At 37.4% G+C, this 11,684-nt stretch overlaps 1 protein-coding gene across 2 annotated transcripts in view; it reads right to left on the minus strand.

The window, feature by feature from the left end:
* The window catches only part of LOC116266564 (uncharacterized), a 30,684-nt gene extending 19,822 nt beyond the window's left edge, over positions 1 to 10,862 (minus strand). The window contains exons 1-12 of one of the 2 annotated variants that reach the window (XM_050081149.1): positions 10,693 to 10,862; positions 10,327 to 10,489; positions 7,362 to 7,731; positions 6,344 to 6,498; positions 6,020 to 6,256; positions 3,667 to 3,776; positions 3,496 to 3,573; positions 3,257 to 3,363; positions 697 to 791; positions 505 to 620; positions 304 to 407; positions 10 to 87 (exon numbers count right to left, since the gene is read on the minus strand). In XM_050081149.1, coding sequence (XP_049937106.1) covers positions 10 to 87; positions 304 to 407; positions 505 to 620; positions 697 to 791; positions 3,257 to 3,363; positions 3,496 to 3,573; positions 3,667 to 3,776; positions 6,020 to 6,256; positions 6,344 to 6,498; positions 7,362 to 7,726 — 1,445 coding nt within the window. In that variant the 5' untranslated portion in view covers positions 7,727 to 7,731; positions 10,327 to 10,489; positions 10,693 to 10,862. Of the gene's footprint in view, positions 1 to 9; positions 88 to 303; positions 408 to 504; positions 621 to 696; positions 792 to 3,256; positions 3,364 to 3,495; positions 3,574 to 3,666; positions 3,777 to 6,019; positions 6,257 to 6,343; positions 6,499 to 7,361; positions 7,732 to 10,326; positions 10,567 to 10,692 lie in introns of both variants that reach the window. The other variant, XM_031647813.2, reaches the window with a different exon arrangement.
* Between the last annotated feature and the right edge of the window lie 822 nt (positions 10,863 to 11,684).

Consider the following 11,684-nt stretch of genomic DNA (forward strand, 5'->3'; position numbering starts at 1 on the left):
GAAACAGACCAGGAATTCTTAAATTTCGGAACATTTTCCTCCCTTGAAGCATCAGTAGTACCAGATCTAGATGCCACAGCACATCCACTGAATCATTATAAAGCCATACATCAGTATTTGGGAGACAGAAAAAGTTACTACTGACTCAACGGAGACATACTAACACCAATTACTTTCTAATTTCATTATATCACACGCAGATAATAAAGATATATAGATACATAGATACACACACACATACACTCACACACACTCATACACAGAGAGAGAGAGCGAGAGAGGAAAAAAGAGAGAGAGAAATACCTAAACTGCACATAATTCACATCATTTTCATGGCCAGCTAATACATCCAATTCATGATTTGGTTGATCAGAGTCCTCTGAGTTCGGCTTACAAGCATTCCACACCTGAGAGTATCTAAAGCAGATCAGAAAATCATGATACATCAAATATCAAGAGAACGACAAGCTATGACAATGCAGTCAACAGGTAACAATTACAAACCCTTGCATATGTATCAGAGCTACCCGTGACAAAAACAGTGCCATTAGCATTGAATGCACAGCATAGGATCTGGTGATTTCGTTGGCTGGATGCTTGAGAAGGTTCATTACTTTTTCCTGATTTCAAATAGTACATTTTGAGAATAATAAACAGCACTAAGCACATACACATCAAAATAGTAATCCATCTAACCTGCTACAGTTTCTGGAGGTTTTGGGAGGTAAATACGGGGATTTACACTAGAAGATCTAGCATCCCAAATCCTACATGTTCCATCATCAGATGACCTGCAACAACAAAGGTCAAGCGTATTGCAGTAATGTTAACCTCAAGAGAATAAAATAAGAAAGTATTCAACATACCCTCTACCCTCTGGTCTAGAAAAACAAATAAGTGAGGTAATATGAACAAAAAATGACAGCATATACCACCATATCATCGCTAAATTCATGGGATGTAAAAAAAGAACAAGTCATTCAACTACTTACAACAACTGATAGTGTGATACTCTCTTTTTTCTCAATTCAGTAGTTTCCCACATACACATGAGAAAATTAGAAATTTAAGGGGAAAAAATCAGATGGAATAATATTCAGTGTCAAACATGGCAAAGACTAAAAATAGACACTGGAAACAGCTTCAGGGGGGTGTGTATGTGTACATTTTAGTTACTTCGTGTCGTCCAAAGTGTATTTAAACATGAAGCAGGAAATCACAAAAAAGCAACTGGCGTCTCTGTTTTTTTAAGGCGCGTCACATGTCGGTGTTGAAGTCCAGAAGTGTCAGACAGAGACACTCAAATTTTTAATACTTTGGAAGTATCCATGTGAGATAGTTCTAGATTTAAAAAAAATCTCCATAAATGAAATAATGAGATTACTCTGCCTAAGCACACTGAAAGTCAATGAGTATGATACCTAAAAATAGCAGACTGTATCAGCTGGAAATGGAGATAGACATGTCTGTAACCTAGCTGCTGATATCAAAATTGAAAAATACTCTTTTCAGTCAAAATTGTAAAATTTTCTTTCATATTTTATAAGTTGGTCGGATGGTTGACTGTTGGAAATCCTACCTCGTTTTTTTATGTCCCTCCCTTTTCTTCTCAAACCCCTTCTTCCTTTGCAACCTCTTTTTTCTTCTTCTTTGTTTCACTTTTTCATTTTTCTTCCTGCCAACTAGTTCCAACTTCCAACCTAGGCCTCAATGTTAATATAATGATTACATGCTGGTCAAAATGAAACCCTAATCATGCAGTCTGTGTCTCAAGATCAAGAATAATTTATATCCGATAGACATGAAGAATATAACTTCACAACAATGATCGCCACAAATTTTACAGAAATTGTTAAGACACGTTTAGCCAAATTGTTCCCTCAATTTGTCAAATGCAAGAAGTGGGTAGACTTAAAAGCTCAAGGTATGTTAAAAGGTTTTTCTTTCTCCAATAAAAAAATGGAACAAAATCTCAGCAGCATACATTTATTGATTATGCAACTAAAATTTTAAAAAACCTCATATTCAAAAATCTACAAGAAGTGGGGGGGGGGGGATTTGAAAAGCTCAAGGTCCTACAGTCACATACTTACGCGGTTACGCCTATAAAGTGGAAAAAAATTAGGGCTAATGTCATGCAACAAAGTTGAGTTTTCATGGTTTTTCTTTATAAGACCCAACATCTGTCCTTGAAACTAAGAAGTCTTAAATTTTATGACTATTAAATTGTTTAAAGGCTGCAACAAATAAGTCATACATTAAAAAAGAATCTTATTTCTCTTGATACCCATTTAATCATTAGGTTTCTAATAGAAGCCTACATGTTTTAGGTAGCATCTAGTTGTTATTTTCTTGTGTTTATGTCATTCGTGTTTTTTAGTAGAGAGAAACTCCTTTCATTTTTCTCATTGCTTCGTGTTTTTCTAACTTTGGTATCAAAATTAAATTCATGATTTTTATGTTACATTATGTAGCTAACTTTGAACCCAAATGACATGGGCTACATTATCCATTTTATAATTTTACAGCACTGAACCTATGTGGAGCATCCTCGAGAATACTGTGCACTGCAGAACAATTCAGACAGAAATGTCAATCGTGCTTAACACCAAAAGCATATATAAAGCAGATAAAACTGGAAAAGTTTCTTATAAGGAAAAGCTTACAAGAAAGAGCGTGTGAGAACAATTTGTGGACAAAATCATAATGTAGTAGCTCTCCTTTTTATTGCTCCCATATTGTGTTTGGTGTATATTGCCATATCAGGCTATACTTGCCATAACAATTTGCAACAAAAATGTCTAATAAAAGAGGAGGTTTTGACCTTCCAACATTAGGAATCATCCTGTTTTGGATGTTTCCCTCTCTCATATGCTGGCACTTTGTTCAAAAAAGTGAAAAAATATGTAAAGGAAACCTAAAAAAAAGGAGAAGTCACGATAAATTAAAAAGAAAAATGTTAAAATGAAAAATATGTCCTTTTTTAGAGGCAAAAAAAAAATTCAATATATTTTAAGAATTTGAGGTTTATCTTAACATATTACATAATATACATATATAAGCACAAAAATACAGGATATATATATATATATAGATAGAGAGAGAGAGAGAGAGATAGGTTGACATTTTATAGAGAAAGAACCTACAAGCACTCTGCTGCAGAATACAGAACACACGCACACATATATATGCACAACGGAGCTTCACATTTGAGAGAGAGGAGGGAGATGGCCAAGAGCTACACAAAATGACTCACGATAAAAGCTGATAAACAGCAGATGGCCTTGGACTAAACGCAATGGCTGTGACAGCACCAGTATGACCCCTTAAGACTGAAATTGGCATCCCATCAGGCAAGCGCCACTGTAAATAAAAAAAGTACAAAGCAAGTCACTTGAAAGAAGGGCGAAAATCAGACCACATCAAACACCAAAGAATAGAAAATTGAGAACAAATTCTTAAAAGAGAGAGAAAGTACTCATCAAAGATTCTTACAACTCGAATAATAAAATCATTTGAAGCAGATGCCACCAAGGTGTTGTTTGAACTCACAGCCAAATCTGTAATATCTCCCTGAAACCCAACTCCACAGAGTAAATAGTAAATAAAAACAGTATTGCTTATGGTGACAACATATTCCTCAAGCCGAAGCAGAAGAAAACTCACTTCATGTCCACGACAGCTAGACAAACAAAATGCAGTCTCCATGGACCATATCTTGACAAGACGGTCATCTGACCCAGTAATCACATATCGCCCTGAACGATCAAAAATGGCTGCACAAACCATGGAACTCAAATCATCCAGTTCAGGGCAAGAAAATTAATTGAAAAAAAAATAATAGTTTCTTATGAAAACAACCCGAAGTGACTACATGCACTATTTATGTGCTATAACCCACACAAGAATAATTACTGTCATGAAGTGATCTCCTCTGTCTGTGTGTTTACCGGTTTCACCATGATGTGGATTGATCCAAAGCAAATGCAAAAAAAGTCAGATGGTTCTTTTCGATGTTTCATGTTTTTGACAGGAAAAATTGAATTTATAACCTTTACCACTAGGCCATGTTCAAAAAGCATGTTCCACATTTCTGAACTTCCAGATACAGGCCAAGTCAATGCTGACAACTGTTAATAAAGGACATAACTGTTGCATTAGTGGAATCTATAAATTTCCCTCTTCCAAAAGCAGGTGTCACATTCCCGGACTTCCAAATATGAGCCTAACCTTTGCTGACAACTGTCAAAAAATGATCTAGAAACATATGAAGGTATTGAAGTCCAATATTTGTCCTAAGGTTGAAAAATTTTTGTTTGCACTTATCAGGAGCGATTTTATTATTAACTTGAATCAATGGACAATAAGTCCACAACACAAAGCCCATTTTTGGAATTATGAGCAAAAGTCTGTCCTAGATGGAAAGTTGTGTTTCTTCTAACCTAGTGAAATAAGATCAATAGAAAGAGAAAGGCAGATCCGGGGACCCTGGCTAGATTTTTTAAGCCCAGAGGAGTCGTGCTAATGGACCTATCAGTTGACTGATTGGCAAGTGGCAACCCAATGAATAACCTGCAAAAAAGCTTTCAGCAATTGGTCCTGGATGTTCCAAATCAAGAACCTATTTGGGATAACAACTGCCCTACCTATAGAATTTCCTGACAAGGTTATCATGAGATCAGAATTTCATAAGAAAGTTCCACTGTCAAAACATACCTGAGTTTCCTGTTGGTCATGTAAAAACGAGGGGATAATTCTCATGTTTGTATGTTTTTTTTTAATGGAATTCTCATGTTAGGAACTTAGGAGGCATGGGTTCAGAAGAACAACAGGACTTGAGGATACACTTGGATTATCGAGCAAGAGACCATGAGATTGGAAGTCAGCGGCCCAGAGACGGTTACAAGTCATTCTCTTAAAAGTGACAAAATCAGGACTACAGAAAAAGAAAAAAAAAAAAAGAAAAAAAAAAAAAGGTGTTCCCAATGTGAGTATATTTTTCTTTTGTTATTCGGTTAATGCAACTTAACAACAGACCACCATAACACATGCTCCCTTGTTGCTTCTCTGTTGTCCCGCACTCAACAGCATAAACGAATGTTGGATCTACTAGCAACTTTTTATTGTAGATGCAGCAATGGTAAGTCAGAGAAATCTAAAACACCTCCCCTTCTGTCAACTACACAGGGTTGACAGAATGATAGATTCACCTTACCACTACCTTCTTGTAGGTCCAAGCCTCACTGTCAAATTTTCTTGTACTGTTACATTACAAGGCTTTTTAATGTCAGGTTCTTTAGCATAATTCTCATTAAATGAGACTTGCATATGTTCATGACTTCATTCTGCTTATCTAAAAATTATTTTTTCTTTTTGTATTCCTTTAGAAGTTCAAATCTCCTCCAATGTAAACAGATCGCACTCTATCGTCCATGCAAAATTACGTTGAATGAAAGCTTCACTTTAAATAGGATGCACCATCTCCATGACCAACGAAATTACAATCAGGTTAAGATCCATATAAAAAAGGGTTCATATCACTTCAATCTTTCATAAATCTTTATGAAAATTCCTAGTACATTCATACAAATCCTCATAATTCGTTGAAACTGAGTTTTTTGGATAAGACTTACTTCTACGTCTGACAACCCTACCATGAAACCAAAACCATGTACATCACTGATATTGGTAATTCAAGAATGCATCAAAACTCAAGGAGTATAAAAAGGAACCTAAGAGATCTTTTAAGCAAGGAAATAAGTAAATTTGAACCACGACCTTCAATTAACCTTGATTTTGGTACAAAAAATTAAAAATGTGAAACAAGTTGAGAACATGCATGCTTTGACAGGAGACAATCAGCACTTCATGTACATTCAGTTCAATGGTCTGATATGAAATTTTGTTACATCACCATCATACTTAACCATACAGGATATCTAATTATCTATCATCATCTAAGCATATAGCTAATACAATAGAAAATCAAATCTCATAGTCAAAGGCAGATAAAACATACCACAGTATACAGCATTTTGGTGTCCCCTCAATTTTTTAATTATCTGCATCTTTTGCATTAGGGTTGATGGTTTAGCAATAGCATAACAAGCTGCACGAATGGATGGCGCACGATGATGCTTAGTAAAACCACCTCCAATCTCCCTCAAGCTTAAACCATGCACTTGATCAGCTTGCATATGTGGCCAGCGCAGATAAGTTGGCACCTTCATTATTTTCTCATCTTTACTTCTCTCAGCTGAAGAAGTTGATGTTAAAGAGTAACTAAGTACCAAGAGGTCTCCAATGATATACCAACCAAAAATATTATAAGCAGGTTACTCACAGTCAATAAGTGAAAAAGAACCATTTCCAAGAAGGGTAGGCACATCGGCAGCAGTCAGTGCATTTGCACGGGGCATGTCTTGCGAAGGAGAAGCTCCTACAACTAATAATTGTTTCAATAGTTTCACTAAATGGTCCTTCTCAATGTGAGGATACCTGAAAAAGCCAATAAAGACTGCATTGTTGTAATAAGACCCCACAGTGACTATGAGACACCTTGAAATGGAGAATTTTGTATCTGAAGTCTAGACTATTTCTTACAAACCAGCTGATCACAAACACAGTCAAAGTAAGATCAAAGGAATTGCCTACAATAACTTTAGTGAAATAAAAAAGTCAAGATGGAGATAAACCTGCCTCTGGTATTCCAAACAAAAGGAAAAAACCAATAATCTTGTATGTAATATTCTCTTCTAGTTCTATGGAGATACAATTGAGTCTGGCACATATGTACCCTGGTTCAAATAGACAAGATACTGAACGAACTAACTACGAGGTTAATTTACCAACATTTCAGTGCCAAATCTGTCCACAACTAGGGGGACCCCCACAGTGCTATTGGAACACATGGTGGACTTCAATTTGGTTGTGTGTGCCTTCAATTGTCTACTAAGTACTAACACAATCAACAAATATTAAAAATTTGAGCTGGTTTGAGCTTTGAATACAAAGGGTTTCGTCTAAAGCAAACACAAGATAGATATTCCATCTTTATGATCACAAAAATGAAATAAAAGACAATACAAGACAAACCACCTCATCATGTAGGAACACAACCAGCTTACTACCATAGTCTGGATTTGCGAAGGATATATCACAAACAGACAGACAAATTAAGCAACAAAAAACAGAAGAAAGATCTGGAGTTCTAGACAGATGAAGTATACCTCCCTACCATTTTGTTGTGGCTCAACGAAAGTGACTACCATAGTCTGGATTTGCCAAGAATATATGATAAACAAACAACAAAAGCAGTAAAAAGAAATTGTAGGAAGATTTAGAAAGATAGAAAAGTATACCTTTCTACCAATTTATTGTAGCTTAATGGCAGTGACATGCCATCATCATTTTCATCCCCATTGCAGGCACCTGTCCTTGAGTACCATGCATGATATCTTCTAGGTAGAAGCTGATGCTCCAAAAGCTCATTCCAGATTTGTCCATATGTTCGGTGACATGGCCCAGCTGATAGGAAATGCATGATCAAAAAGTAGACTTCTCTAAGATCGATCTCAACATCTGTCTCCACAGCAGGGCCAGACATATCCCCCTGTTCTGCATATGGAATGGTCTCTGATATCTTACTTGGAATGCATGAGGCAGTCATATCAAGACCAGATTCACTCTTTGGAGGAATGTACTTCCTCAGGGCCATATGCTCCATGTAACCTGTCGCACAGAGAACATGTGATAAAAGAATATGCTTTCTTTAAAAATATGTTACGTTCATTAATTAATTTTACATTTAGACTTCAAACTTACATAAGTATAAGCAACAACTGGCTACGGGAATTTATCGGAAGAAGTTTAAAAAAGAATCACTTAGGGATCTTAACAAGGAGAAAGCATTTTGAATCAAATGAAATACTAAAAAAGTAGAAAAACATCATCACAAAGAGAGGGGCAATTGTTTAGAATTCAGGAAAGTGAAAACGGGTTGTTCAGAGAAGACAATAGAAACTTTGACAAGATAGAACAATTTTTGCTGATAATACCCCCTTGCATAAACATATGCTTATATTTTAGGTTTTATAATTCCTATTAAAGCTATTCAAATAATGACACTTTTTCAAGTACCAGACACTGCTTGGACCTTTATTGGCAAAATTCATGACATGCACACCTTCAACTTTTCAACTTAATTAGGACAGCAATCATGATTCATGAGTCATGAACATGAAGGACATGAAAAGGCAAAATATTTAAGGCAGACCAAACCAAGGGGGTACAAGAAAGGGAGATGGAAGCAAGGTTTTGTTTGACCAATTAGTGGACAATAAACCCAGGAACCACAAAAAGGAAAAGTTAAAAGGAAATATAAGCAAATGCATGTGCACACTTTTATCCTTTTTTTATATAATTTATAATGAAACATGGAATGCGAATGGACAATATGCAAGTGAGTAGGAACAATTGCCACCATTACCTTGATCTATTGGTTCCAGATAGGCAGAACATAAAATGACCGCCACCACAAGAAGCCTGGTTTCGTTTTGAATTGTTCACTAGCAAGTAGCAACACACTCAAGGAGGACATTCATGTCCTTATTTGTCTTTTCTCGACCCTCTAATTTGCTAAAAGGGTGGAGCCAAATTCAATGGCAACTGGTGAAGCATATGGTACAAGCAAACTATAATACATTAATCGCTTGGAAAACAAGTCTCATCTCCTTCCACACCTCACAAGCAGCATTCAATAGATTATTCAATTTCATACACACACTTACAAGCGAACCCAAAGTTTCCTTTTGTCTTCTATAGGCATGTAAAATTAATTCCATGAAATGATTCATCTGGTGCCCGAGTCATTTGAGTTCCTTGTTCTATGGGTTGTCATTGACAGTTCTCACATGATACAATACATGAAGAAAAAATTGCAAAACATGAAAAGCTTCAAATCTTGTTTTTATTTCGACGAAATATATAGGTGCTGAGAATATAATAGAACCAATAATTGCAAACAAGAAAGGTAAAGCAGGAAACAAGGCTGATGGGGAGGAGGCTGAAGAGGAAGAGTGCAGAAACAGACATATGAAGGCAAGACAAAAGCATGGCCACTATGTCATTAATTAGTCCAATAGGAAGATGACAAGGGAGAATATTTCATGAAGATAACAAGAAATGAATGAAAGAGAACTTAAGGTCAGCACCCTATAGGAAAGTTAAACTTAAAAAGCTTCTACTATAACTGAGTCCGAAGCCTCTGTTAAACTAGCCAACAAGGAATAATTTTGTAGAGACCTCCCCAAAATTGAGCTTCACAGTGCGGAGGTTGTGTACGGATATCATTCTCCATCATGGTAACAGACAGGAAATGGACACATATTGCAATAACGAGCAGTTCAAGGATCCTAAAGAAGACCAAAGAGCACACCAGAGCACTCTCAGTCTCCCTCTTAAGCCTTCCCATCCCAACAGAAAAAGCAAAGTAGTCTAACCCTAACCTTCCATGCAGGCAAATTGATGTGAATCGCTGTTTCCAAAATGTGCACCAGTCACCGTTTAATAATCCTGTGACTGGTCCATGTCCACTTTGACGCTTGACCATATTCAACAACCTCTTAAGAATCGCCACTCCGAGCTTGTCATTGTTGGGGATAAATAAACATTACAAGAAAGCAACAGATAAATCAACCGCTCAGATGCGACAACAGATTGGGATGGAGGTGCCTAGGATTAGGGGGGAATGCAGACACTGGGAAGGGAACAATGGCTTCAAATTTTTGCACGATAGTACAGCACAAAATTCAATAATTGTGCATAAAGATTCAAAATGGTAGATACATCAAAAGGTCACCAAAGTCACAAACCCCACGCTTAGGATCAACTGCCAATGAATGTATTTAAGAGATTATGCAAGAAGACTTCCAAGATTTAAGTGAATTTAACATTGTAGAGACATTCAGAAACCCGCAGTTACGGGGAGGAGATTCTGCATATAAATCCTTTAGAATCATCACTTCCTTGTGAAGAAACACCTGCTAAAATTACTACAATGAGATGCAAGCATCCCTTGTATAAGCAAGACCATCGATACAAATTCACCAAAGCAAGCCTCCTCAAGATGTCAAACTCTCCTCCACGAATATATGAAACAAATGCAGATCCAGGAGTTCGCACACACAAATTCTTCTGCCAATCAATGCACTAATTAAAAAGCATCACTATCTCAATCTAATCATCCTAAGACACTAGAACATCAACAGAAACGAACAATTTTTTAAAAGCAGATGAAATGCATGCCAGATTCTCAATAGGCCATACCTCCACCGCGATGAAAATCAACCGGAAGGAAAATCCCGCGAATGCTGGAACTGCCAACGGAAGGACACGGAAAAGCCTAGTCCAAAAATCCCGCCTCCAAAGCCACAATCCCCCAACTCATCCGCGATCCCCGATTCCATAACGCACGGAAAGATTCACACCCCTTGCATCACGAATTGCGATTAGCCTCCTTATACGAGCCAAGACTCAAAAGAGAAGAGGGGGAAATCCTGCAAACCTCTGCAGACAAAGAAATGAAATGCGGTAAACTTTTGCTGCGTTGCTAAGCATCCACATGAGTCCAGAACTACGAGAATCGTATCCGCCAAAAAGAAAAAGTGAGCGGCTCTAGGGTTTCAGGCGAACCTGTGCCATCGATCTCGGTCGGCGGAGAGCGTTCTACTGTCGGATTGCAAGATGCTCAGCAACGGCTACCCACAGAGAAAGAGAGAGACCGAAAAAGAGCAAGAGAGAGATAGAAGGGTTGGGATAATCGGGGAGAGGCTCTTTCCTTTTTTTATCTCGCTCTCGTTCGCAGATGGCTGATGGCTCGAGAGGGGGTTTTGTTGCTTATATAGTATTCCTTCCACGCCCTTGACTTTATTTATTTACCCAAAAAAAATCTCTCCTCTTTATTCTTATTTAGGACTAGAGCGGTGGTTTGGTTTTGGATCGGATTCACGTTTTATAAGGACCGACTGAATCCAAAGGGCATCCGAACGCGATCCAGTTATCTTCAGTCAACAGGTCCAGATCTGATTACCCCATATGTATGAAACTCGTCTCTAGATCCAGATTTCATTTACTTGGTGTTGGTTGGGATGAGATTACAGAAAAGTTCCGATCTACTTCTAGGCTTCAGTGACATGAATTTCGGATCCAAATCTACCGAAATCAATTGATCATTTGGTTTGCTTTCCAGCAAAAAAACGGGAAAAACAAAAAAACGAGATTATATTATTTTCCTTTACGTACTTTTAAGTATTGTGAGGGGCATTTTGGTCATCTATGGGGACTACAATCAGCTGTTCGGGGAAGTTCGAGTTGACCTAACGAACCGTCCCTGTGACTGAACTTCCTTTCAAATTCAGTTGTACTTTTTAGTGTACGTTGAGTCTTCAACAGAATGGGGAAAGAAAGTGATTCATTCACTGCGTCCTCTTTTCTCTCTCTCTCTCGCTCTCTCTCCTTCCTTCTCGTTTACAAAAATAGATTAGATCAGCATCGGCAGTGGCGATCGCTTTTTTTTTTTTTATATATTGGCATCAGCAGAAGTTGTTACCTTTAGTCCTAATCAACTCTCTCTGCTGAAAAATCCGGTCTTAGTGTTCATTTTGAACTTTGTGATTTGGAAAAAT

The sequence above is a fragment of the Nymphaea colorata genome, chromosome 13 (assembly GCF_008831285.2).
Source record: "Nymphaea colorata isolate Beijing-Zhang1983 chromosome 13, ASM883128v2, whole genome shotgun sequence".
Lineage (NCBI taxonomy): Eukaryota > Viridiplantae > Streptophyta > Magnoliopsida > Nymphaeales > Nymphaeaceae > Nymphaea > Nymphaea colorata.